The sequence below is a fragment of the Nipponia nippon genome, unplaced genomic scaffold (assembly GCF_047370975.1).
Source record: "Nipponia nippon isolate SJK-2023a ecotype South Korea unplaced genomic scaffold, ASM4737097v1 scaffold_10, whole genome shotgun sequence".
In the NCBI taxonomy this organism is placed as follows: Eukaryota; Metazoa; Chordata; class Aves; order Pelecaniformes; family Threskiornithidae; genus Nipponia; species Nipponia nippon.
This window is the reverse complement of record NW_028262291.1, coordinates 19,471,782-19,498,762: the sequence shown is the minus strand read 5'-3', so window position 1 is coordinate 19,498,762 and position 26,981 is coordinate 19,471,782. Positions and strand designations below refer to the sequence as shown.

Below are 26,981 nucleotides of genomic sequence, written 5' to 3'. Positions count from 1 at the left end.
TCTGTCAGTGCTAATGTTTGCCTGTGGTTACAGACCTAGGAAGGAAGGATTCCCCTGGCAGGCTTTGGGGAAGAGTTTCACTCTGCAGGCTGCCACTTGCTGTGCACTGTGGTCTTTGGCTGCCGAGATCCACTAGTACTCTGGGAAGCTCTTCACCAGGCTGACGTTGCACCAAGGGGAAATGAGATGACCGTCAGGCAGGAACATATTCCTGTGCACGCTTCCTTCCCAGACCACAGCTTCCCCTCTCACTTCTTACGCCAGAGATAGCAAGGTGTTCTAAGTAATGGGGCAGAGACAGAAAGCCTCACAGAGCCTTACTCCTCCTCGTGTCTTACCTGTTGGTAGGTGTTTCCGATTTAGTGAGAAGCACATTACAGCAACATCCCTAGTCTCTTTGCTAGGAAAGGATTGTCATGACCCTGTCTGTGCACTCCTTTGGAACTAGTCTGCTTTCCGGGGCCGCAAAGGAAGGCCTAGTGACATAGGCCTTTACTGTGCTAAGGGAGGGCTGACCGCTATAGGTTTGTGGCAGCTGCCTAATGGGTAACTTCTGTTCGATGCATATTGTGTCCCACTCATGTGACTTGCACCTTTGTCTGTTTTCTCTGTCCCTGCTGTTTCTAACAGCCCCAACTTCGTCCGCAACGACCACAGTGTCCTCTCCACCCGTATCGACAACCACTGCCCCACCAACACCATCGGAGCTTTCCAGCACCACCACCACCACCACAATGCCCCCCAGCAGCACCACCAGCAGCACCCTGGGGACAACGACGACTGTTCCTGGCACATCAACGTCCACCCCCACTACCGCAAGCACGTTCCCAACACCAACAATAACCACCACAACGCCGCTGCCTCCGTCTTCAACACCAATAAGTAATTCTCTGGCTGTGTTGCCATTTGTTGCCTTGCTACGGGAGAAATCAAGGTTTATTGGCAGCTTAACGTGTGTCTTCAGTTTGGTACTCTGAGGGAGTGCAGTTGATGTGTATTTCCAAAAAAAATCATAGAATCATGGAATAGTTTGGGTTTGGAAGGGACCTTTGTAAAGATCATTGAGTCCAACCCCGCTGCTATGGGCAGGGACATCTTTCACTACGTCAGGTTGCTCAGAGCCCCATTCAGCCCGACCTTGAACGCTTCCAATGCTTGGGCATCCACACCTTCTCTGGGAAAGCTGTTCCAGTGTCTCACCAGCCTCATCAAAAAACATTTCTTCCTTATGTCCAATGTCCAACTTACCCTCTTTCAGTTTAAAGCCGTTGCCCCTTGTCCTGTAACGACAGGCCTTGGTAGAAAGTCTCTCTCTGTCTTTCTTCTAGGCCCCCCTTATATATTGAAAGGCCGCAATAAGGTCTTCCCGGAGCCTTCTCTTCTCCTGGCTGAACAACCCCAGCTCTCTCAGCCTCTCTTCCCAGGGGAGGTGTTCTAGCCCTCTGATCATTTCTGTGGCCTTCCTCCGGACCCGCTCAAACTGGTTCACGTCTGTCTTGTACTGGGGACCCCAGAGCTGGATGCAATACTCCAGGTGGGGTCTCACGACAGCGGAGTAGAGTGGGTCCTGTACTGCGCTCTCCGTTTAGGAAGGGGAGTGCACGACATGTTTCTGGTTCTCGATTCCATTCCTTTGACTGTCATCGGGAACGTTAGGAGCTTTTTCGTCCTCGTGCCTCTGCCCAGCTTAGACAGATGCCGAACTGACGGGAAGTCTTGCTTTTGCTGCTGTTGGACCTCACCCTTCAGCTGGAGGGAACGTACTCAGCCGGACCCATGGCGTGCAATGGGAGTGGGGCTTGGCTTTGTGGCACTGCCATTTCAGGCGCTGTTTGGGCGCAGTTGTGCGGCCTTTCTTGTCATGCTTTGACTCTGTGGCCGTTGCTGCCACTCACCTGCAGTTCTGGCTGTAGTAAGCTTCGAAGGAAGGTTTTCCCCGGCAGGGTCTGGAGAAGGGTTTCAGACCGTGGGTTGCCCGTTGCTACGGACCAAAGCTCTGGGCAGCTGGGTTCTCCCAGCATTGCCGTGAGCGTTGCTCTCCAGCTTTCCACGCGCTGCTGGGAAGCAAGCCGATGTTTTGGCAGCAGTGTGTGTGCTGTGCCTGCCTCCTTTGTGGTCACGACCCTTCCTGTGTTTGGTTTCTCCCGGAGAGAGTGAGGTGTGAGTGGCAAAATAATGTGAGTGAGTGGCGGTAGTCTCTGCTTAGTCCTGCTCCCCCTGAGGCGTGGCCCTTATGTGAATTTTTTTGCACCCGAGAAGCCAAATACAGAGATGTGCCTTAGCTGCGAGGGGGAGACACACACCGCTTGCCAGTGCCTGTGTCCTGATGTGGCCCTTGTGTGCTTTGTAAGACCAAGAAGGGGAGGCCTGCCCACTAGAAATGAGATTTGTTGTTGCCAGCGTTGGCTGACCGTTGTAGCAGTGTCCGAGGGGCACCCTTGTGTGCAGTGGACGCTCATAGCACCACGTGAGAGCATGCTGGTGCCCCGGCTTGTTGTCTCTGTTCCAGCTGTTCCTGATTGTTCCTCTTGTTGTTCTCCCCCAGGGTGTGAGTGCATCTGGACAGACTGGATTGATGTGAGTTACCCAAATAGTTCTGACAGAAACAGTGGTGATTACGAAACCTTTGAGAATATTAAAAAGAAGAACCCTTCCTGGGACTGCGCAAAAGCTGAGAATATTTCATGCAGAGCACAGAAATTCCCTGACAGGCCCATTGCAGATTTAGGGCAGAAAGTGGAATGCAATGTTAACACAGGGCTCATCTGTAACAATAGAGATCAGACCATAGGAGGTATAATACCGATGCCGGTCTGCGTGAATTACGAGATCAGTGTCTGCTGCATCCCCAACATACCAGAGTGTATTACAAGTACCACGGTGAGCACCATGACAGCCCCAGCTTCGTCCACAACGACCACAGTGTCCTCTCCGCCCGTATCAACAACCACTGCCCCACCAACACCATCGGAGCTTTCCAGCACCACCACCACCACCACAATGCCCCCCAGCAGCACCACCAGCAGCACCCTGGGGACAACGACGACTGTTCCTGGCACATCAACGTCCACCCCCGCTACCGCAAGCACGTTCCCAACACCAACAATAACCACCACAACGCCGCTGCCTCCGTCTTCAACACCAATAAGTAATTCTCTGGCTGTGTTGCCATTTGTTGCCTTGCTACGGGAGAAATCAAGGTTTATTGGCAGCTTAACGTGTGTCTTCGGTTTGGTACTCTGAGGGAGTGCAGTTGATGTGTATTTCCAAAAAAAATCATAGAATCATGGAATAGTTTGGGTTTGGAAGGGACCTTTGTAAAGATCATTGAGTCCAACCCCGCTGCTATGGGCAGGGACATCTTTCACTACGTCAGGTTGCTCAGAGCCCCATTCAGCCCGACCTTGAACGCTTCCAATGCTTGGGCATCCACACCTTCTCTGGGAAAGCTGTTCCAGTGTCTCACCAGCCTCATCAAAAAACATTTCTTCCTTATGTCCAATGTCCAACTTACCCTCTTTCAGTTTAAAGCCGTTGCCCCTTGTCCTGTAACGATAGGCCTTGGTAGAAAGTCTCTCTCTGTCTTTCTTCTAGGCCCCCCTTATATATTGAAAGGCCGCAATAAGGTCTTCCCGGAGCCTTCTCTTCTCCTGGCTGAACAACCCCAGCTCTCTCAGCCTCTCTTCCCAGGGGAGGTGTTCTAGCCCTCTGATCATTTCTGTGGCCTTCCTCCAGACCCGCTCAAACTGGTTCACGTCTGTCTTGTACTGGGGACCCCAGAGCTGGATGCAGTACTCCAGGTGGGGTCTCACGACAGCGGGGTAGAGTGGGTCGTGTACTGCGCTCTCCGTTTAGGCAGGCGAGTGCACGACATGTTTCTGCGTGTCGATTCCATTCCTTTGACTGTCATCGGGAACGTTAGGAGCTTTTTCGTCCTCGTGCCTCTGCCCAGCTTAGACAGATGCCGAACTGACGGGAAGTCTTGCTTTTGCTGCTGTTGGACCTCGCCCTTCAGCTGGAGGGAACGTACTCAGCCGGACCCATGGCGTGCAGTGGGAGTGGGGCTTGGCTTTGTGGCACTGCCATTTCAGGCGCTGTTTGGGCGCAGTTGTGCGGCCTTTCTTGTCATGCTTTGACTCTGTGGCCGTTGCTGCCACTCACCTGCAGTTCTGGCTGTAGTAAGCTTCGAAGGAAGGTTTTCCCCGGCAGGGTCTGGAGAAGGGTTTCAGACCGCGGGTTGCCCCTTGCTACGGACCAAAGCTCTGGGCAGCCGGGTTCTCCCAGCGTTGCCGTGAGCGTTGCTCTCCAGCTTTCCACGCGCTGCTGGGAAGCAAGCCGATGTTTTGGCAGCAGTGTGTGTGCTGTGCCTGCCTCCTTTGTGGTCACGACCCTTCCCGGTGTTTGGTTTCTCTACAAGTACACCGAGTCCAACACCAACTGCCACTTCAGCCACCCCCAGCACAACAGTTCCCATCACCGCTACAGCCAGGCAGCCAGCAGCAATTACCGCCACGCCCATACCCAGCCCAGCTATCACAAGCGAACTCACACCATCAGTCACCGCCCCAGTAACTTCAGCCTCTCCAGGTATTTAGCAGACCAACACTCTCTGCTCATGCTTTGCCACAGGAGAAATGAAGGGCTGTCGACTACTAAAGGCGCGTCATCTCCACAGCAGATACTGAGCTGGCAGGAAGTCTTACTTGTGCTGGTTTGGAGCTCTGTCCTTCTGCTGGAGAGAAGATTCCCAGAAGGGCCCGTTGCGCGAGATTAGAGTAGGCCTTGATTTAGAGTACCGCCTTGTCTGGGTGGGGCTGTGCAGAATTCCTTCCCTTTCTCCTCCTGCTTTCCCTCTGTCAGTGCTAATGTTTGCCTGTGGTTACAGACCTAGGAAGGAAGGATTCCCCTGGCAGGCTTTGGGGAAGAGTTTCACTCTGCAGGCTGCCACTTGCTGTGCACTGTGGTCTTTGGCTGCCGAGATCCACTAGTGCTCTGGGAAGCTCTTCACCAGGCTGACGTTGCACCAAGGGGAAATGAGATGACCGTCAGGCAGGAACATATTCCTGTGCACGCTTCCTTCCCAGACCACAGCTTCCCCTCTCACTTCTTACGCCAGAGATAGCAAGGTGTTCTAAGTAATGGGGCAGAGACAGAAAGCCTCACAGAGCCTTACTCCTCCTCGTGTCTTACCTGTTGGTAGGTGTTTCCGATTTAGTGAGAAGCACATTACAGCAACATCCCTAGTCTCTTTGCTAGGAAAGGATTGTCATGACCCTGTCTGTGCACTCCTTTGGAACTAGTCTGCTTTCCGGGGCCGCAAAGGAAGGCCTAGTGACATAGGCCTTTACTGTGCTAAGGGAGGGCTGACCGCTATAGGTTTGTGGCAGCTGCCTAATGGGTAACTTCTGTTCGATGCATATTGTGTCCCACTCATGTGACTTGCACCTTTGTCTGTTTTCTCTGTCCCTGCTGTTTCTAACAGCCCCAACTTCGTCCGCAACGACCACAGTGTCCTCTCCGCCCGTATCAACAACCACTGCCCCACCAACACCATCGGAGCTTTCCAGCACCACCACCACCACCACAATGCCCCCCAGCAGCACCACCAGCAGCACCCTGGGGACAACGACGACTGTTCCTGGCACATCAACGTCCACCCCCACTACCGCAAGCACGTTCCCAACACCAACAATAACCACCACAACGCCGCTGCCTCCGTCTTCAACACCAATAAGTAATTCTCTGGCTGTGTTGCCATTTGTTGCCTTGCTACGGGAGAAATCAAGGTTTATTGGCAGCTTAACGTGTGTCTTCGGTTTGGTACTCTGAGGGAGTGCAGTTGATGTGTATTTCCAAAAAAAATCATAGAATCATGGAATAGTTTGGGTTTGGAAGGGACCTTTGTAAAGATCATTGAGTCCAACCCCGCTGCTATGGGCAGGGACATCTTTCACTACGTCAGGTTGCTCAGAGCCCCATTCAGCCCGACCTTGAACGCTTCCAATGCTTGGGCATCCACACCTTCTCTGGGAAAGCTGTTCCAGTGTCTCACCAGCCTCATCAAAAAACATTTCTTCCTTATGTCCAATGTCCAACTTACCCTCTTTCAGTTTAAAGCCGTTGCCCCTTGTCCTGTAACGATAGGCCTTGGTAGAAAGTCTCTCTCTGTCTTTCTTCTAGGCCCCCCTTATATATTGAAAGGCCGCAATAAGGTCTTCCCGGAGCCTTCTCTTCTCCTGGCTGAACAACCCCAGCTCTCTCAGCCTCTCTTCCCAGGGGAGGTGTTCTAGCCCTCTGATCATTTCTGTGGCCTTCCTCCAGACCCGCTCAAACTGGTTCACGTCTGTCTTGTACTGGGGACCCCAGAGCTGGATGCAGTACTCCAGGTGGGGTCTCACGACAGCGGAGTAGAGTGGGTCCTGTACTGCGCTCTCCGTTTAGGAAGGGGAGTGCACGACATGTTTCTGGTTCTCGATTCCATTCCTTTGACTGTCATCGGGAACGTTAGGAGCTTTTTCGTCCTCGTGCCTCTGCCCAGCTTTAGACAGATGCCGAACTGACGGGAAGTCTTGCTTTTGCTGCTGTTGGACCTCGCCCTTCAGCTGGAGGGAACGTACTCAGCCGGACCCATGGCGTGCAGTGGGAGTGGGGCTTGGCTTTGTGGCACTGCCATTTCAGGCGCTGTTTGGGCGCAGTTGTGCGGCCTTTCTTGTCATGCTTTGACTCTGTGGCCGTTGCTGCCACTCACCTGCAGTTCTGGCTGTAGGAAGCTTCGAAGGAAGGTTTTCCCCGGCAGGGTCTGGAGAAGGGTTTCAGACCGCGGGTTGCCCCTTGCTACGGACCAAAGCTCTGGGCAGCCGGGTTCTCCCAGCGTTGCCGTGAGCGTTGCTCTCCAGCTTTCCACGCGCTACTGGGAAGCAAGCCGATGTTTTGGCAGCAGTGTGTGTGCTGTGCCTGCCTCCTTTGTGGTCACGACCCTTCCCGGTGTTTGGTTTCTCTACAAGTACACCGAGTCCAACACCAACTGCCACTTCAGCCACCCCCAGCACAACAGTTCCCATCACCGCTACAGCCAGGCAGCCAGCAGCAATTACCGCCACGCCCATACCCAGCCCAGCCATCACAAGCGAACTCACACCATCAGTCACCGCCCCAGTAACTTCAGCCTCTCCAGGTATTTAGCAGACCAACACTCTCTGCTCATGCTTTGCCACAGGAGAAATGAAGGGCTGTCGACTACTAAAGGCGCGTCATCTCCACAGCAGATACTGAGCTGGCAGGAAGTCTTACTTGTGCTGGTTTGGAGCTCTGTCCTTCTGCTGGAGAGAAGATTCCCAGAAGGGCCCGTTGCGCGAGATTAGAGTAGGCCTTGATTTAGAGTACCGCCTTGTCTGGGTGGGGCTGTGCAGAATTCCTTCCCTTTCTCCTCCTGCTTTCCCTCTGTCAGTGCTAATGTTTGCCTGTGGTTACAGACCTAGGAAGGAAGGATTCCCCTGGCAGGCTTTGGGGAAGAGTTTCACTCTGCAGGCTGCCACTTGCTGTGCACTGTGGTCTTTGGCTGCCGAGATCCACTAGTGCTCTGGGAAGCTCTTCACCAGGCTGACGTTGCACCAAGGGGAAATGAGATGACCGTCAGGCAGGAACATATTCCTGTGCACGCTTCCTTCCCAGACCACAGCTTCCCCTCTCACTTCTTACGCCAGAGATAGCAAGGTGTTCTAAGTAATGGGGCAGAGACAGAAAGCCTCACAGAGCCTTACTCCTCCTCGTGTCTTACCTGTTGGTAGGTGTTTCCGATTTAGTGAGAAGCACATTACAGCAACATCCCTAGTCTCTTTGCTAGGAAAGGATTGTCATGACCCTGTCTGTGCACTCCTTTGGAACTAGTCTGCTTTCCGGGGCCGCAAAGGAAGGCCTAGTGACATAGGCCTTTACTGTGCTAAGGGAGGGCTGACCGCTATAGGTTTGTGGCAGCTGCCTAATGGGTAACTTCTGTTCGATGCATATTGTGTCCCACTCATGTGACTTGCACCTTTGTCTGTTTTCTCTGTCCCTGCTGTTTCTAACAGCCCCAACTTCGTCCGCAACGACCACAGTGTCCTCTCCACCCGTATCGACAACCACTGCCCCACCAACACCATCGGAGCTTTCCAGCACCACCACCACCACCACAATGCCCCCCAGCAGCACCACCAGCAGCACCCTGGGGACAACGACGACTGTTCCTGGCACATCAACGTCCACCCCCACTACCGCAAGCACGTTCCCAACACCAACAATAACCACCACAACGCCGCTGCCTCCGTCTTCAACACCAATAAGTAATTCTCTGGCTGTGTTGCCATTTGTTGCCTTGCTACGGGAGAAATCAAGGTTTATTGGCAGCTTAACGTGTGTCTTCAGTTTGGTACTCTGAGGGAGTGCAGTTGATGTGTATTTCCAAAAAAAATCATAGAATCATGGAATAGTTTGGGTTTGGAAGGGACCTTTGTAAAGATCATTGAGTCCAACCCCGCTGCTATGGGCAGGGACATCTTTCACTACGTCAGGTTGCTCAGAGCCCCATTCAGCCCGACCTTGAACGCTTCCAATGCTTGGGCATCCACACCTTCTCTGGGAAAGCTGTTCCAGTGTCTCACCAGCCTCATCAAAAAACATTTCTTCCTTATGTCCAATGTCCAACTTACCCTCTTTCAGTTTAAAGCCGTTGCCCCTTGTCCTGTAACGACAGGCCTTGGTAGAAAGTCTCTCTCTGTCTTTCTTCTAGGCCCCCCTTATATATTGAAAGGCCGCAATAAGGTCTTCCCGGAGCCTTCTCTTCTCCTGGCTGAACAACCCCAGCTCTCTCAGCCTCTCTTCCCAGGGGAGGTGTTCTAGCCCTCTGATCATTTCTGTGGCCTTCCTCCGGACCCGCTCAAACTGGTTCACGTCTGTCTTGTACTGGGGACCCCAGAGCTGGATGCAGTACTCCAGGTGGGGTCTCACGACAGCGGAGTAGAGTGGGTCCTGTACTGCGCTCTCCGTTTAGGAAGGGGAGTGCACGACATGTTTCTGGTTCTCGATTCCATTCCTTTGACTGTCATCGGGAACGTTAGGAGCTTTTTCGTCCTCGTGCCTCTGCCCAGCTTTAGACAGATGCTGAACTGACGGGAAGTCTTGCTTTTGCTGCTGTTGGACCTCGCCCTTCAGCTGGAGGGAACGTACTCAGCCGGACCCATGGCGTGCAATGGGAGTGGGGCTTGGCTTTGTGGCACTGCCATTTCAGGCGCTGTTTGGGCGCAGTTGTGCGGCCTTTCTTGTCATGCTTTGACTCTGTGGCCGTTGCTGCCACTCACCTGCAGTTCTGGCTGTAGGAAGCTTCGAAGGAAGGTTTTCCCCGGCAGGGTCTGGAGAAGGGTTTCAGACCGCGGGTTGCCCCTTGCTACGGACCAAAGCTCTGGGCAGCCGGGTTCTCCCAGCGTTGCCGTGAGCGTTGCTCTCCAGCTTTCCACGCGCTGCTGGGAAGCAAGCCGATGTTTTGGCAGCAGTGTGTGTGCTGTGCCTGCCTCCTTTGTGGTCACGACCCTTCCCGGTGTTTGGTTTCTCTACAAGTACACCGAGTCCAACACCAACTGCCACTTCAGCCACCCCCAGCACAACAGTTCCCATCACCGCTACAGCCAGGCAGCCAGCAGCAATTACCGCCACGCCCATACCCAGCCCAGCCATCACAAGCGAACTCACACCATCAGTCACCGCCCCAGTAACTTCAGCCTCTCCAGGTATTTAGCAGACCAACACTCTCTGCTCATGCTTTGCCACAGGAGAAATGAAGGGCTGTCGACTACTAAAGGCGCGTCATCTCCACAGCAGATACTGAGCTGGCAGGAAGTCTTACTTGTGCTGGTTTGGAGCTCTGTCCTTCTGCTGGAGAGAAGATTCCCAGAAGGGCCCGTTGCGCGAGATTAGAGTAGGCCTTGATTTAGAGTACCGCCTTGTCTGGGTGGGGCTGTGCAGAATTCCTTCCCTTTCTCCTCCTGCTTTCCCTCTGTCAGTGCTAATGTTTGCCTGTGGTTACAGACCTAGGAAGGAAGGATTCCCCTGGCAGGCTTTGGGGAAGAGTTTCACTCTGCAGGCTGCCACTTGCTGTGCACTGTGGTCTTTGGCTGCCGAGATCCACTAGTACTCTGGGAAGCTCTTCACCAGGCTGACGTTGCACCAAGGGGAAATGAGATGACCGTCAGGCAGGAACATATTCCTGTGCACGCTTCCTTCCCAGACCACAGCTTCCCCTCTCACTTCTTACGCCAGAGATAGCAAGGTGTTCTAAGTAATGGGGCAGAGACAGAAAGCCTCACAGAGCCTTACTCCTCCTCGTGTCTTACCTGTTGGTAGGTGTTTCCGATTTAGTGAGAAGCACATTACAGCAACATCCCTAGTCTCTTTGCTAGGAAAGGATTGTCATGACCCTGTCTGTGCACTCCTTTGGAACTAGTCTGCTTTCCGGGGCCGCAAAGGAAGGCCTAGTGACATAGGCCTTTACTGTGCTAAGGGAGGGCTGACCGCTATAGGTTTGTGGCAGCTGCCTAATGGGTAACTTCTGTTCGATGCATATTGTGTCCCACTCATGTGACTTGCACCTTTGTCTGTTTTCTCTGTCCCTGCTGTTTCTAACAGCCCCAACTTCGTCCGCAACGACCACAGTGTCCTCTCCACCCGTATCGACAACCACTGCCCCACCAACACCATCGGAGCTTTCCAGCACCACCACCACCACCACAATGCCCCCCAGCAGCACCACCAGCAGCACCCTGGGGACAACGACGACTGTTCCTGGCACATCAACGTCCACCCCCACTACCGCAAGCACGTTCCCAACACCAACAATAACCACCACAACGCCGCTGCCTCCGTCTTCAACACCAATAAGTAATTCTCTGGCTGTGTTGCCATTTGTTGCCTTGCTACGGGAGAAATCAAGGTTTATTGGCAGCTTAACGTGTGTCTTCAGTTTGGTACTCTGAGGGAGTGCAGTTGATGTGTATTTCCAAAAAAATCATAGAATCATGGAATAGTTTGGGTTTGGAAGGGACCTTTGTAAAGATCATTGAGTCCAACCCCGCTGCTATGGGCAGGGACATCTTTCACTACGTCAGGTTGCTCAGAGCCCCATTCAGCCCGACCTTGAACGCTTCCAATGCTTGGGCATCCACACCTTCTCTGGGAAAGCTGTTCCAGTGTCTCACCAGCCTCATCAAAAAACATTTCTTCCTTATGTCCAATGTCCAACTTACCCTCTTTCAGTTTAAAGCCGTTGCCCCTTGTCCTGTAACGATAGGCCTTGGTAGAAAGTCTCTCTCTGTCTTTCTTCTAGGCCCCCCTTATATATTGAAAGGCCGCAATAAGGTCTTCCCGGAGCCTTCTCTTCTCCTGGCTGAACAACCCCAGCTCTCTCAGCCTCTCTTCCCAGGGGAGGTGTTCTAGCCCTCTGATCATTTCTGTGGCCTTCCTCCGGACCCGCTCAAACTGGTTCACGTCTGTCTTGTACTGGGGACCCCAGAGCTGGATGCAGTACTCCAGGTGGGGTCTCACGACAGCGGAGTAGAGTGGGTCCTGTACTGCGCTCTCCGTTTAGGAAGGGGAGTGCACGACATGTTTCTGGTTCTCGATTCCATTCCTTTGACTGTCATCGGGAACGTTAGGAGCTTTTTCGTCCTCGTGCCTCTGCCCAGCTTTAGACAGATGCCGAACTGACGGGAAGTCTTGCTTTTGCTGCTGTTGGACCTCGCCCTTCAGCTGGAGGGAACGTACTCAGCCGGACCCATGGCGTGCAATGGGAGTGGGGCTTGGCTTTGTGGCACTGCCATTTCAGGCGCTGTTTGGGCGCAGTTGTGCGGCCTTTCTTGTCATGCTTTGACTCTGTGGCCGTTGCTGCCACTCACCTGCAGTTCTGGCTGTAGGAAGCTTCGAAGGAAGGTTTTCCCCGGCAGGGTCTGGAGAAGGGTTTCAGACCGCGGGTTGCCCCTTGCTACGGACCAAAGCTCTGGGCAGCCGGGTTCTCCCAGCGTTGCCGTGAGCGTTGCTCTCCAGCTTTCCACGCGCTGCTGGGAAGCAAGCCGATGTTTTGGCAGCAGTGTGTGTGCTGTGCCTGCCTCCTTTGTGGTCACGACCCTTCCCGGTGTTTGGTTTCTCTACAAGTACACCGAGTCCAACACCAACTGCCACTTCAGCCACCCCCAGCACAACAGTTCCCATCACCGCTACAGCCAGGCAGCCAGCAGCAATTACCGCCACGCCCATACCCAGCCCAGCCATCACAAGCGAACTCACACCATCAGTCACCGCCCCAGTAACTTCAGCCTCTCCAGGTATTTAGCAGACCAACACTCTCTGCTCATGCTTTGCCACAGGAGAAATGAAGGGCTGTCGACTACTAAAGGCGCGTCATCTCCACAGCAGATACTGAGCTGGCAGGAAGTCTTACTTGTGCTGGTTTGGAGCTCTGTCCTTCTGCTGGAGAGAAGATTCCCAGAAGGGCCCGTTGCGCGAGATTAGAGTAGGCCTTGATTTAGAGTACCGCCTTGTCTGGGTGGGGCTGTGCAGAATTCCTTCCCTTTCTCCTCCTGCTTTCCCTCTGTCAGTGCTAATGTTTGCCTGTGGTTACAGACCTAGGAAGGAAGGATTCCCCTGGCAGGCTTTGGGGAAGAGTTTCACTCTGCAGGCTGCCACTTGCTGTGCACTGTGGTCTTTGGCTGCCGAGATCCACTAGTACTCTGGGAAGCTCTTCACCAGGCTGACGTTGCACCAAGGGGAAATGAGATGACCGTCAGGCAGGAACATATTCCTGTGCACGCTTCCTTCCCAGACCACAGCTTCCCCTCTCACTTCTTACGCCAGAGATAGCAAGGTGTTCTAAGTAATGGGGCAGAGACAGAAAGCCTCACAGAGCCTTACTCCTCCTCGTGTCTTACCTGTTGGTAGGTGTTTCCGATTTAGTGAGAAGCACATTACAGCAACATCCCTAGTCTCTTTGCTAGGAAAGGATTGTCATGACCCTGTCTGTGCACTCCTTTGGAACTAGTCTGCTTTCCGGGGCCGCAAAGGAAGGCCTAGTGACATAGGCCTTTACTGTGCTAAGGGAGGGCTGACCGCTATAGGTTTGTGGCAGCTGCCTAATGGGTAACTTCTGTTCGATGCATATTGTGTCCCACTCATGTGACTTGCACCTTTGTCTGTTTTCTCTGTCCCTGCTGTTTCTAACAGCCCCAACTTCGTCCGCAACGACCACAGTGTCCTCTCCACCCGTATCGACAACCACTGCCCCACCAACACCATCGGAGCTTTCCAGCACCACCACCACCACCACAATGCCCCCCAGCAGCACCACCAGCAGCACCCTGGGGACAACGACGACTGTTCCTGGCACATCAACGTCCACCCCCACTACCGCAAGCACGTTCCCAACACCAACAATAACCACCACAACGCCGCTGCCTCCGTCTTCAACACCAATAAGTAATTCTCTGGCTGTGTTGCCATTTGTTGCCTTGCTACGGGAGAAATCAAGGTTTATTGGCAGCTTAACGTGTGTCTTCAGTTTGGTACTCTGAGGGAGTGCAGTTGATGTGTATTTCCAAAAAAAATCATAGAATCATGGAATAGTTTGGGTTTGGAAGGGACCTTTGTAAAGATCATTGAGTCCAACCCCGCTGCTATGGGCAGGGACATCTTTCACTACGTCAGGTTGCTCAGAGCCCCATTCAGCCCGACCTTGAACGCTTCCAATGCTTGGGCATCCACACCTTCTCTGGGAAAGCTGTTCCAGTGTCTCACCAGCCTCATCAAAAAACATTTCTTCCTTATGTCCAATGTCCAACTTACCCTCTTTCAGTTTAAAGCCGTTGCCCCTTGTCCTGTAACGACAGGCCTTGGTAGAAAGTCTCTCTCTGTCTTTCTTCTAGGCCCCCCTTATATATTGAAAGGCCGCAATAAGGTCTTCCCGGAGCCTTCTCTTCTCCTGGCTGAACAACCCCAGCTCTCTCAGCCTCTCTTCCCAGGGGAGGTGTTCTAGCCCTCTGATCATTTCTGTGGCCTTCCTCCGGACCCGCTCAAACTGGTTCACGTCTGTCTTGTACTGGGGACCCCAGAGCTGGATGCAGTACTCCAGGTGGGGTCTCACGACAGCGGAGTAGAGTGGGTCCTGTACTGCGCTCTCCGTTTAGGAAGGGGAGTGCACGACATGTTTCTGGTTCTCGATTCCATTCCTTTGACTGTCATCGGGAACGTTAGGAGCTTTTTCGTCCTCGTGCCTCTGCCCAGCTTAGACAGATGCCGAACTGACGGGAAGTCTTGCTTTTGCTGCTGTTGGACCTCGCCCTTCAGCTGGAGGGAACGTACTCAGCCGGACCCATGGCGTGCAATGGGAGTGGGGCTTGGCTTTGTGGCACTGCCATTTCAGGCGCTGTTTGGGCGCAGTTGTGCGGCCTTTCTTGTCATGCTTTGACTCTGTGGCCGTTGCTGCCACTCACCTGCAGTTCTGGCTGTAGGAAGCTTCGAAGGAAGGTTTTCCCCGGCAGGGTCTGGAGAAGGGTTTCAGACCGCGGGTTGCCCCTTGCTACGGACCAAAGCTCTGGGCAGCCGGGTTCTCCCAGCGTTGCCGTGAGCGTTGCTCTCCAGCTTTCCACGCGCTGCTGGGAAGCAAGCCGATGTTTTGGCAGCAGTGTGTGTGCTGTGCCTGCCTCCTTTGTGGTCACGACCCTTCCCGGTGTTTGGTTTCTCTACAAGTACACCGAGTCCAACACCAACTGCCACTTCAGCCACCCCCAGCACAACAGTTCCCATCACCGCTACAGCCAGGCAGCCAGCAGCAATTACCGCCACGCCCATACCCAGCCCAGCCATCACAAGCGAACTCACACCATCAGTCACCGCCCCAGTAACTTCAGCCTCTCCAGGTATTTAGCAGACCAACACTCTCTGCTCATGCTTTGCCACAGGAGAAATGAAGGGCTGTCGACTACTAAAGGCGCGTCATCTCCACAGCAGATACTGAGCTGGCAGGAAGTCTTACTTGTGCTGGTTTGGAGCTCTGTCCTTCTGCTGGAGAGAAGATTCCCAGAAGGGCCCGTTGCGCGAGATTAGAGTAGGCCTTGATTTAGAGTACCGCCTTGTCTGGGTGGGGCTGTGCAGAATTCCTTCCCTTTCTCCTCCTGCTTTCCCTCTGTCAGTGCTAATGTTTGCCTGTGGTTACAGACCTAGGAAGGAAGGATTCCCCTGGCAGGCTTTGGGGAAGAGTTTCACTCTGCAGGCTGCCACTTGCTGTGCACTGTGGTCTTTGGCTGCCGAGATCCACTAGTACTCTGGGAAGCTCTTCACCAGGCTGACGTTGCACCAAGGGGAAATGAGATGACCGTCAGGCAGGAACATATTCCTGTGCACGCTTCCTTCCCAGACCACAGCTTCCCCTCTCACTTCTTACGCCAGAGATAGCAAGGTGTTCTAAGTAATGGGGCAGAGACAGAAAGCCTCACAGAGCCTTACTCCTCCTCGTGTCTTACCTGTTGGTAGGTGTTTCCGATTTAGTGAGAAGCACATTACAGCAACATCCCTAGTCTCTTTGCTAGGAAAGGATTGTCATGACCCTGTCTGTGCACTCCTTTGGAACTAGTCTGCTTTCCGGGGCCGCAAAGGAAGGCCTAGTGACATAGGCCTTTACTGTGCTAAGGGAGGGCTGACCGCTATAGGTTTGTGGCAGCTGCCTAATGGGTAACTTCTGTTCGATGCATATTGTGTCCCACTCATGTGACTTGCACCTTTGTCTGTTTTCTCTGTCCCTGCTGTTTCTAACAGCCCCAACTTCGTCCGCAACGACCACAGTGTCCTCTCCACCCGTATCGACAACCACTGCCCCACCAACACCATCGGAGCTTTCCAGCACCACCACCACCACCACAATGCCCCCCAGCAGCACCACCAGCAGCACCCTGGGGACAACGACGACTGTTCCTGGCACATCAACGTCCACCCCCACTACCGCAAGCACGTTCCCAACACCAACAATAACCACCACAACGCCGCTGCCTCCGTCTTCAACACCAATAAGTAATTCTCTGGCTGTGTTGCCATTTGTTGCCTTGCTACGGGAGAAATCAAGGTTTATTGGCAGCTTAACGTGTGTCTTCAGTTTGGTACTCTGAGGGAGTGCAGTTGATGTGTATTTCCAAAAAAAATCATAGAATCATGGAATAGTTTGGGTTTGGAAGGGACCTTTGTAAAGATCATTGAGTCCAACCCCGCTGCTATGGGCAGGGACATCTTTCACTACGTCAGGTTGCTCAGAGCCCCATTCAGCCCGACCTTGAACGCTTCCAATGCTTGGGCATCCACACCTTCTCTGGGAAAGCTGTTCCAGTGTCTCACCAGCCTCATCAAAAAACATTTCTTCCTTATGTCCAATGTCCAACTTACCCTCTTTCAGTTTAAAGCCGTTGCCCCTTGTCCTGTAACGACAGGCCTTGGTAGAAAGTCTCTCTCTGTCTTTCTTCTAGGCCCCCCTTATATATTGAAAGGCCGCAATAAGGTCTTCCCGGAGCCTTCTCTTCTCCTGGCTGAACAACCCCAGCTCTCTCAGCCTCTCTTCCCAGGGGAGGTGTTCTAGCCCTCTGATCATTTCTGTGGCCTTCCTCCGGACCCGCTCAAACTGGTTCACGTCTGTCTTGTACTGGGGACCCCAGAGCTGGATGCAGTACTCCAGGTGGGGTCTCACGACAGCGGAGTAGAGTGGGTCCTGTACTGCGCTCTCCGTTTAGGAAGGGGAGTGCACGACATGTTCTGGTTCTCGATTCCATTCCTTTGACTGTCATCGGGAACGTTAGGAGCTTTTTCGTCCTCGTGCCTCTGCCCAGCTTTAGACAGATGCCGAACTGACGGGAAGTCTTGCTTTTGCTGCTGTTGGACCTCGCCCTTCAGCTGGAGGGAACGTACTCAGCCGGACCCATGGCGTGCAATGGGAGTGGGGCTTGGCTTTGTGGCACTGCCATTTCAGGCGCTGTTTGGGCGCAGTTGTGCGGCCTTTCTTGTCATGCTTTGACTCTGTGGCCGTTGCTGCCACTCACCTGCAGTTCTGGCTGTAGGAAGCTTCGAAGGAAGGTTTTCCCCGGCAGGGTCTGGAGAAGGGTTTCAGACCGCGGGTTGCCCCTTGCTACGGACCAAAGCTCTGGGCAGCCGGGTTCTCCCAGCGTTGCCGTGAGCGTTGCTCTCCAGCTTTCCACGCGCTGCTGGGAAGCAAGCCGATGTTTTGGCAGCAGTGTGTGTGCTGTGCCTGCCTCCTTTGTGGTCACGACCCTTCCCGGTGTTTGGTTTCTCTACAAGTACACCGAGTCCAACACCAACTGCCACTTCAGCCACCCCCAGCACAACAGTTCCCATCACCGCTACAGCCAGGCAGCCAGCAGCAATTACCGCCACGCCCATACCCAGCCCAGCCATCACAAGCGAACTCACACCATCAGTCACCGCCCCAGTAACTTCAGCCTCTCCAGGTATTTAGCAGACCAACACTCTCTGCTCATGCTTTGCCACAGGAGAAATGAAGGGCTGTCGACTACTAAAGGCGCGTCATCTCCACAGCAGATACTGAGCTGGCAGGAAGTCTTACTTGTGCTGGTTTGGAGCTCTGTCCTTCTGCTGGAGAGAAGATTCCCAGAAGGGCCCGTTGCGCGAGATTAGAGTAGGCCTTGATTTAGAGTACCGCCTTGTCTGGGTGGGGCTGTGCAGAATTCCTTCCCTTTCTCCTCCTGCTTTCCCTCTGTCAGTGCTAATGTTTGCCTGTGGTTACAGACCTAGGAAGGAAGGATTCCCCTGGCAGGCTTTGGGGAAGAGTTTCACTCTGCAGGCTGCCACTTGCTGTGCACTGTGGTCTTTGGCTGCCGAGATCCACTAGTACTCTGGGAAGCTCTTCACCAGGCTGACGTTGCACCAAGGGGAAATGAGATGACCGTCAGGCAGGAACATATTCCTGTGCACGCTTCCTTCCCAGACCACAGCTTCCCCTCTCACTTCTTACGCCAGAGATAGCAAGGTGTTCTAAGTAATGGGGCAGAGACAGAAAGCCTCACAGAGCCTTACTCCTCCTCGTGTCTTACCTGTTGGTAGGTGTTTCCGATTTAGTGAGAAGCACATTACAGCAACATCCCTAGTCTCTTTGCTAGGAAAGGATTGTCATGACCCTGTCTGTGCACTCCTTTGGAACTAGTCTGCTTTCCGGGGCCGCAAAGGAAGGCCTAGTGACATAGGCCTTTACTGTGCTAAGGGAGGGCTGACCGCTATAGGTTTGTGGCAGCTGCCTAATGGGTAACTTCTGTTCGATGCATATTGTGTCCCACTCATGTGACTTGCACCTTTGTCTGTTTTCTCTGTCCCTGCTGTTTCTAACAGCCCCAACTTCGTCCGCAACGACCACAGTGTCCTCTCCACCCGTATCGACAACCACTGCCCCACCAACACCATCGGAGCTTTCCAGCACCACCACCACCACCACAATGCCCCCCAGCAGCACCACCAGCAGCACCCTGGGGACAACGACGACTGTTCCTGGCACATCAACGTCCACCCCCACTACCGCAAGCACGTTCCCAACACCAACAATAACCACCACAACGCCGCTGCCTCCGTCTTCAACACCAATAAGTAATTCTCTGGCTGTGTTGCCATTTGTTGCCTTGCTACGGGAGAAATCAAGGTTTATTGGCAGCTTAACGTGTGTCTTCAGTTTGGTACTCTGAGGGAGTGCAGTTGATGTGTATTTCCAAAAAAAATCATAGAATCATGGAATAGTTTGGGTTTGGAAGGGACCTTTGTAAAGATCATTGAGTCCAACCCCGCTGCTATGGGCAGGGACATCTTTCACTACGTCAGGTTGCTCAGAGCCCCATTCAGCCCGACCTTGAACGCTTCCAATGCTTGGGCATCCACACCTTCTCTGGGAAAGCTGTTCCAGTGTCTCACCAGCCTCATCAAAAAACATTTCTTCCTTATGTCCAATGTCCAACTTACCCTCTTTCAGTTTAAAGCCGTTGCCCCTTGTCCTGTAACGACAGGCCTTGGTAGAAAGTCTCTCTCTGTCTTTCTTCTAGGCCCCCCTTATATATTGAAAGGCCGCAATAAGGTCTTCCCGGAGCCTTCTCTTCTCCTGGCTGAACAACCCCAGCTCTCTCAGCCTCTCTTCCCAGGGGAGGTGTTCTAGCCCTCTGATCATTTCTGTGGCCTTCCTCCGGACCCGCTCAAACTGGTTCACGTCTGTCTTGTACTGGGGACCCCAGAGCTGGATGCAGTACTCCAGGTGGGGTCTCACGACAGCGGAGTAGAGTGGGTCCTGTACTGCGCTCTCCGTTTAGGAAGGGGAGTGCACGACATGTTCTGGTTCTCGATTCCATTCCTTTGACTGTCATCGGGAACGTTAGGAGCTTTTTCGTCCTCGTGCCTCTGCCCAGCTTAGACAGATGCCGAACTGACGGGAAGTCTTGCTTTTGCTGCTGTTGGACCTCGCCCTTCAGCTGGAGGGAACGTACTCAGCCGGACCCATGGCGTGCAATGGGAGTGGGGCTTGGCTTTGTGGCACTGCCATTTCAGGCGCTGTTTGGGCGCAGTTGTGCGGCCTTTCTTGTCATGCTTTGACTCTGTGGCCGTTGCTGCCACTCACCTGCAGTTCTGGCTGTAGGAAGCTTCGAAGGAAGGTTTTCCCCGGCAGGGTCTGGAGAAGGGTTTCAGACCGCGGGTTGCCCCTTGCTACGGACCAAAGCTCTGGGCAGCCGGGTTCTCCCAGCGTTGCCGTGAGCGTTGCTCTCCAGCTTTCCACGCGCTGCTGGGAAGCAAGCCGATGTTTTGGCAGCAGTGTGTGTGCTGTGCCTGCCTCCTTTGTGGTCACGACCCTTCCCGGTGTTTGGTTTCTCTACAAGTACACCGAGTCCAACACCAACTGCCACTTCAGCCACCCCCAGCACAACAGTTCCCATCACCGCTACAGCCAGGCAGCCAGCAGCAATTACCGCCACGCCCATACCCAGCCCAGCCATCACAAGCGAACTCACACCATCAGTCACCGCCCCAGTAACTTCAGCCTCTCCAGGTATTTAGCAGACCAACACTCTCTGCTCATGCTTTGCCACAGGAGAAATGAAGGGCTGTCGACTACTAAAGGCGCGTCATCTCCACAGCAGATACTGAGCTGGCAGGAAGTCTTACTTGTGCTGGTTTGGAGCTCTGTCCTTCTGCTGGAGAGAAGATTCCCAGAAGGGCCCGTTGCGCGAGATTAGAGTAGGCCTTGATTTAGAGTACCGCCTTGTCTGGGTGGGGCTGTGCAGAATTCCTTCCCTTTCTCCTCCTGCTTTCCCTCTGTCAGTGCTAATGTTTGCCTGTGGTTACAGACCTAGGAAGGAAGGATTCCCCTGGCAGGCTTTGGGGAAGAGTTTCACTCTGCAGGCTGCCACTTGCTGTGCACTGTGGTCTTTGGCTGCCGAGATCCACTAGTACTCTGGGAAGCTCTTCACCAGGCTGACGTTGCACCAAGGGGAAATGAGATGACCGTCAGGCAGGAACATATTCCTGTGCACGCTTCCTTCCCAGACCACAGCTTCCCCTCTCACTTCTTACGCCAGAGATAGCAAGGTGTTCTAAGTAATGGGGCAGAGACAGAAAGCCTCACAGAGCCTTACTCCTCCTCGTGTCTTACCTGTTGGTAGGTGTTTCCGATTTAGTGAGAAGCACATTACAGCAACATCCCTAGTCTCTTTGCTAGGAAAGGATTGTCATGACCCTGTCTGTGCACTCCTTTGGAACTAGTCTGCTTTCCGGGGCCGCAAAGGAAGGCCTAGTGACATAGGCCTTTACTGTGCTAAGGGAGGGCTGACCGCTATAGGTTTGTGGCAGCTGCCTAATGGGTAACTTCTGTTCGATGCATATTGTGTCCCACTCATGTGACTTGCACCTTTGTCTGTTTTCTCTGTCCCTGCTGTTTCTAACAGCCCCAACTTCGTCCGCAACGACCACAGTGTCCTCTCCACCCGTATCGACAACCACTGCCCCACCAACACCATCGGAGCTTTCCAGCACCACCACCACCACCACAATGCCCCCCAGCAGCACCACCAGCAGCACCCTGGGGACAACGACGACTGTTCCTGGCACATCAACGTCCACCCCCACTACCGCAAGCACGTTCCCAACACCAACAATAACCACCACAACGCCGCTGCCTCCGTCTTCAACACCAATAAGTAATTCTCTGGCTGTGTTGCCATTTGTTGCCTTGCTACGGGAGAAATCAAGGTTTATTGGCAGCTTAACGTGTGTCTTCAGTTTGGTACTCTGAGGGAGTGCAGTTGATGTGTATTTCCAAAAAAATCATAGAATCATGGAATAGTTTGGGTTTGGAAGGGACCTTTGTAAAGATCATTGAGTCCAACCCCGCTGCTATGGGCAGGGACATCTTTCACTACGTCAGGTTGCTCAGAGCCCCATTCAGCCCGACCTTGAACGCTTCCAATGCTTGGGCATCCACACCTTCTCTGGGAAAGCTGTTCCAGTGTCTCACCAGCCTCATCAAAAAACATTTCTTCCTTATGTCCAATGTCCAACTTACCCTCTTTCAGTTTAAAGCCGTTGCCCCTTGTCCTGTAACGACAGGCCTTGGTAGAAAGTCTCTCTCTGTCTTTCTTCTAGGCCCCCCTTATATATTGAAAGGCCGCAATAAGGTCTTCCCGGAGCCTTCTCTTCTCCTGGCTGAACAACCCCAGCTCTCTCAGCCTCTCTTCCCAGGGGAGGTGTTCTAGCCCTCTGATCATTTCTGTGGCCTTCCTCCGGACCCGCTCAAACTGGTTCACGTCTGTCTTGTACTGGGGACCCCAGAGCTGGATGCAGTACTCCAGGTGGGGTCTCACGACAGCGGAGTAGAGTGGGTCCTGTACTGCGCTCTCCGTTTAGGAAGGGGAGTGCACGACATGTTCTGGTTCTCGATTCCATTCCTTTGACTGTCATCGGGAACGTTAGGAGCTTTTTCGTCCTCGTGCCTCTGCCCAGCTTAGACAGATGCCGAACTGACGGGAAGTCTTGCTTTTGCTGCTGTTGGACCTCGCCCTTCAGCTGGAGGGAACGTACTCAGCCGGACCCATGGCGTGCAATGGGAGTGGGGCTTGGCTTTGTGGCACTGCCATTTCAGGCGCTGTTTGGGCGCAGTTGTGCGGCCTTTCTTGTCATGCTTTGACTCTGTGGCCGTTGCTGCCACTCACCTGCAGTTCTGGCTGTAGGAAGCTTCGAAGGAAGGTTTTCCCCGGCAGGGTCTGGAGAAGGGTTTCAGACCGCGGGTTGCCCCTTGCTACGGACCAAAGCTCTGGGCAGCCGGGTTCTCCCAGCGTTGCCGTGAGCGTTGCTCTCCAGCTTTCCACGCGCTGCTGGGAAGCAAGCCGATGTTTTGGCAGCAGTGTGTGTGCTGTGCCTGCCTCCTTTGTGGTCACGACCCTTCCCGGTGTTTGGTTTCTCTACAAGTACACCGAGTCCAACACCAACTGCCACTTCAGCCACCCCCAGCACAACAGTTCCCATCACCGCTACAGCCAGGCAGCCAGCAGCAATTACCGCCACGCCCATACCCAGCCCAGCCATCACAAGCGAACTCACACCATCAGTCACCGCCCCAGTAACTTCAGCCTCTCCAGGTATTTAGCAGACCAACACTCTCTGCTCATGCTTTGCCACAGGAGAAATGAAGGGCTGTCGACTACTAAAGGCGCGTCATCTCCACAGCAGATACTGAGCTGGCAGGAAGTCTTACTTGTGCTGGTTTGGAGCTCTGTCCTTCTGCTGGAGAGAAGATTCCCAGAAGGGCCCGTTGCGCGAGATTAGAGTAGGCCTTGATTTAGAGTACCGCCTTGTCTGGGTGGGGCTGTGCAGAATTCCTTCCCTTTCTCCTCCTGCTTTCCCTCTGTCAGTGCTAATGTTTGCCTGTGGTTACAGACCTAGGAAGGAAGGATTCCCCTGGCAGGCTTTGGGGAAGAGTTTCACTCTGCAGGCTGCCACTTGCTGTGCACTGTGGTCTTTGGCTGCCGAGATCCACTAGTGCTCTGGGAAGCTCTTCACCAGGCTGACGTTGCACCAAGGGGAAATGAGATGACCGTCAGGCAGGAACATATTCCTGTGCACGCTTCCTTCCCAGACCACAGCTTCCCCTCTCACTTCTTACGCCAGAGATAGCAAGGTGTTCTAAGTAATGGGGCAGAGACAGAAAGCCTCACAGAGCCTTACTCCTCCTCGTGTCTTACCTGTTGGTAGGTGTTTCCGATTTAGTGAGAAGCACATTACAGCAACATCCCTAGTCTCTTTGCTAGGAAAGGATTGTCATGACCCTGTCTGTGCACTCCTTTGGAACTAGTCTGCTTTCCGGGGCCGCAAAGGAAGGCCTAGTGACATAGGCCTTTACTGTGCTAAGGGAGGGCTGACCGCTATAGGTTTGTGGCAGCTGCCTAATGGGTAACTTCTGTTCGATGCATATTGTGTCCCACTCATGTGACTTGCACCTTTGTCTGTTTTCTCTGTCCCTGCTGTTTCTAACAGCCCCAACTTCGTCCGCAACGACCACAGTGTCCTCTCCACCCGTATCGACAACCACTGCCCCACCAACACCATCGGAGCTTTCCAGCACCACCACCACCACCACAATGCCCCCCAGCAGCACCACCAGCAGCACCCTGGGGACAACGACGACTGTTCCTGGCACATCAACGTCCACCCCCACTACCGCAAGCACGTTCCCAACACCAACAATAACCACCACAACGCCGCTGCCTCCGTCTTCAACACCAATAAGTAATTCTCTGGCTGTGTTGCCATTTGTTGCCTTGCTACGGGAGAAATCAAGGTTTATTGGCAGCTTAACGTGTGTCTTCAGTTTGGTACTCTGAGGGAGTGCAGTTGATGTGTATTTCCAAAAAAAATCATAGAATCATGGAATAGTTTGGGTTTGGAAGGGACCTTTGTAAAGATCATTGAGTCCAACCCCGCTGCTATGGGCAGGGACATCTTTCACTACGTCAGGTTGCTCAGAGCCCCATTCAGCCCGACCTTGAACGCTTCCAATGCTTGGGCATCCACACCTTCTCTGGGAAAGCTGTTCCAGTGTCTCACCAGCCTCATCAAAAAACATTTCTTCCTTATGTCCAATGTCCAACTTACCCTCTTTCAGTTTAAAGCCGTTGCCCCTTGTCCTGTAACGACAGGCCTTGGTAGAAAGTCTCTCTCTGTCTTTCTTCTAGGCCCCCCTTATATATTGAAAGGCCGCAATAAGGTCTTCCCGGAGCCTTCTCTTCTCCTGGCTGAACAACCCCAGCTCTCTCAGCCTCTCTTCCCAGGGGAGGTGTTCTAGCCCTCTGATCATTTCTGTGGCCTTCCTCCGGACCCGCTCAAACTGGTTCACGTCTGTCTTGTACTGGGGACCCCAGAGCTGGATGCAGTACTCCAGGTGGGGTCTCACGACAGCGGAGTAGAGTGGGTCCTGTACTGCGCTCTCCGTTTAGGAAGGGGAGTGCACGACATGTTTCTGGTTCTCGATTCCATTCCTTTGACTGTCATCGGGAACGTTAGGAGCTTTTTCGTCCTCGTGCCTCTGCCCAGCTTAGACAGATGCCGAACTGACGGGAAGTCTTGCTTTTGCTGCTGTTGGACCTCGCCCTTCAGCTGGAGGGAACGTACTCAGCCGGACCCATGGCGTGCAATGGGAGTGGGGCTTGGCTTTGTGGCACTGCCATTTCAGGCGCTGTTTGGGCGCAGTTGTGCGGCCTTTCTTGTCATGCTTTGACTCTGTGGCCGTTGCTGCCACTCACCTGCAGTTCTGGCTGTAGGAAGCTTCGAAGGAAGGTTTTCCCCGGCAGGGTCTGGAGAAGGGTTTCAGACCGCGGGTTGCCCCTTGCTACGGACCAAAGCTCTGGGCAGCCGGGTTCTCCCAGCGTTGCCGTGAGCGTTGCTCTCCAGCTTTCCACGCGCTGCTGGGAAGCAAGCCGATGTTTTGGCAGCAGTGTGTGTGCTGTGCCTGCCTCCTTTGTGGTCACGACCCTTCCCGGTGTTTGGTTTCTCTACAAGTACACCGAGTCCAACACCAACTGCCACTTCAGCCACCCCCAGCACAACAGTTCCCATCACCGCTACAGCCAGGCAGCCAGCAGCAATTACCGCCACGCCCATACCCAGCCCAGCCATCACAAGCGAACTCACACCATCAGTCACCGCCCCAGTAACTTCAGCCTCTCCAGGTATTTAGCAGACCAACACTCTCTGCTCATGCTTTGCCACAGGAGAAATGAAGGGCTGTCGACTACTAAAGGCGCGTCATCTCCACAGCAGATACTGAGCTGGCAGGAAGTCTTACTTGTGCTGGTTTGGAGCTCTGTCCTTCTGCTGGAGAGAAGATTCCCAGAAGGGCCCGTTGCGCGAGATTAGAGTAGGCCTTGATTTAGAGTACCGCCTTGTCTGGGTGGGGCTGTGCAGAATTCCTTCCCTTTCTCCTCCTGCTTTCCCTCTGTCAGTGCTAATGTTTGCCTGTGGTTACAGACCTAGGAAGGAAGGATTCCCCTGGCAGGCTTTGGGGAAGAGTTTCACTCTGCAGGCTGCCACTTGCTGTGCACTGTGGTCTTTGGCTGCCGAGATCCACTAGTACTCTGGGAAGCTCTTCACCAGGCTGACGTTGCACCAAGGGGAAATGAGATGACCGTCAGGCAGGAACATATTCCTGTGCACGCTTCCTTCCCAGACCACAGCTTCCCCTCTCACTTCTTACGCCAGAGATAGCAAGGTGTTCTAAGTAATGGGGCAGAGACAGAAAGCCTCACAGAGCCTTACTCCTCCTCGTGTCTTACCTGTTGGTAGGTGTTTCCGATTTAGTGAGAAGCACATTACAGCAACATCCCTAGTCTCTTTGCTAGGAAAGGATTGTCATGACCCTGTCTGTGCACTCCTTTGGAACTAGTCTGCTTTCCGGGGCCGCAAAGGAAGGCCTAGTGACATAGGCCTTTACTGTGCTAAGGGAGGGCTGACCGCTATAGGTTTGTGGCAGCTGCCTAATGGGTAACTTCTGTTCGATGCATATTGTGTCCCACTCATGTGACTTGCACCTTTGTCTGTTTTCTCTGTCCCTGCTGTTTCTAACAGCCCCAACTTCGTCCGCAACGACCACAGTGTCCTCTCCACCCGTATCGACAACCACTGCCCCACCAACACCATCGGAGCTTTCCAGCACCACCACCACCACCACAATGCCCCCCAGCAGCACCACCAGCAGCACCCTGGGGACAACGACGACTGTTCCTGGCACATCAACGTCCACCCCCACTACCGCAAGCACGTTCCCAACACCAACAATAACCACCACAACGCCGCTGCCTCCGTCTTCAACACCAATAAGTAATTCTCTGGCTGTGTTGCCATTTGTTGCCTTGCTACGGGAGAAATCAAGGTTTATTGGCAGCTTAACGTGTGTCTTCAGTTTGGTACTCTGAGGGAGTGCAGTTGATGTGTATTTCCAAAAAAAATCATAGAATCATGGAATAGTTTGGGTTTGGAAGGGACCTTTGTAAAGATCATTGAGTCCAACCCCGCTGCTATGGGCAGGGACATCTTTCACTACGTCAGGTTGCTCAGAGCCCCATTCAGCCCGACCTTGAACGCTTCCAATGCTTGGGCATCCACACCTTCTCTGGGAAAGCTGTTCCAGTGTCTCACCAGCCTCATCAAAAAACATTTCTTCCTTATGTCCAATGTCCAACTTACCCTCTTTCAGTTTAAAGCCGTTGCCCCTTGTCCTGTAACGACAGGCCTTGGTAGAAAGTCTCTCTCTGTCTTTCTTCTAGGCCCCCTTATATATTGAAAGGCCGCAATAAGGTCTTCCCGGAGCCTTCTCTTCTCCTGGCTGAACAACCCCAGCTCTCTCAGCCTCTCTTCCCAGGGGAGGTGTTCTAGCCCTC

The 26,981-nt window shown here is 53.6% G+C and overlaps 1 protein-coding gene across 1 annotated transcript in view; it reads left to right on the top strand.

The window, feature by feature from the left end:
- Positions 1-26,981, top strand: part of MUC2 (mucin 2, oligomeric mucus/gel-forming) — a 92,421-nt gene that overhangs the window by 32,645 nt on the left and 32,795 nt on the right. Inside the window, exons 32-38 of the mRNA XM_087746666.1 lie at positions 2,546-3,148; positions 5,483-5,820; positions 13,137-13,580; positions 15,723-16,166; positions 20,894-21,337; positions 23,478-23,921; positions 26,064-26,507. Coding sequence (XP_087602792.1) covers positions 2,546-3,148; positions 5,483-5,820; positions 13,137-13,580; positions 15,723-16,166; positions 20,894-21,337; positions 23,478-23,921; positions 26,064-26,507 — 3,161 coding nt within the window. The remainder of the gene's footprint in view (positions 1-2,545; positions 3,149-5,482; positions 5,821-13,136; positions 13,581-15,722; positions 16,167-20,893; positions 21,338-23,477; positions 23,922-26,063; positions 26,508-26,981) is intronic.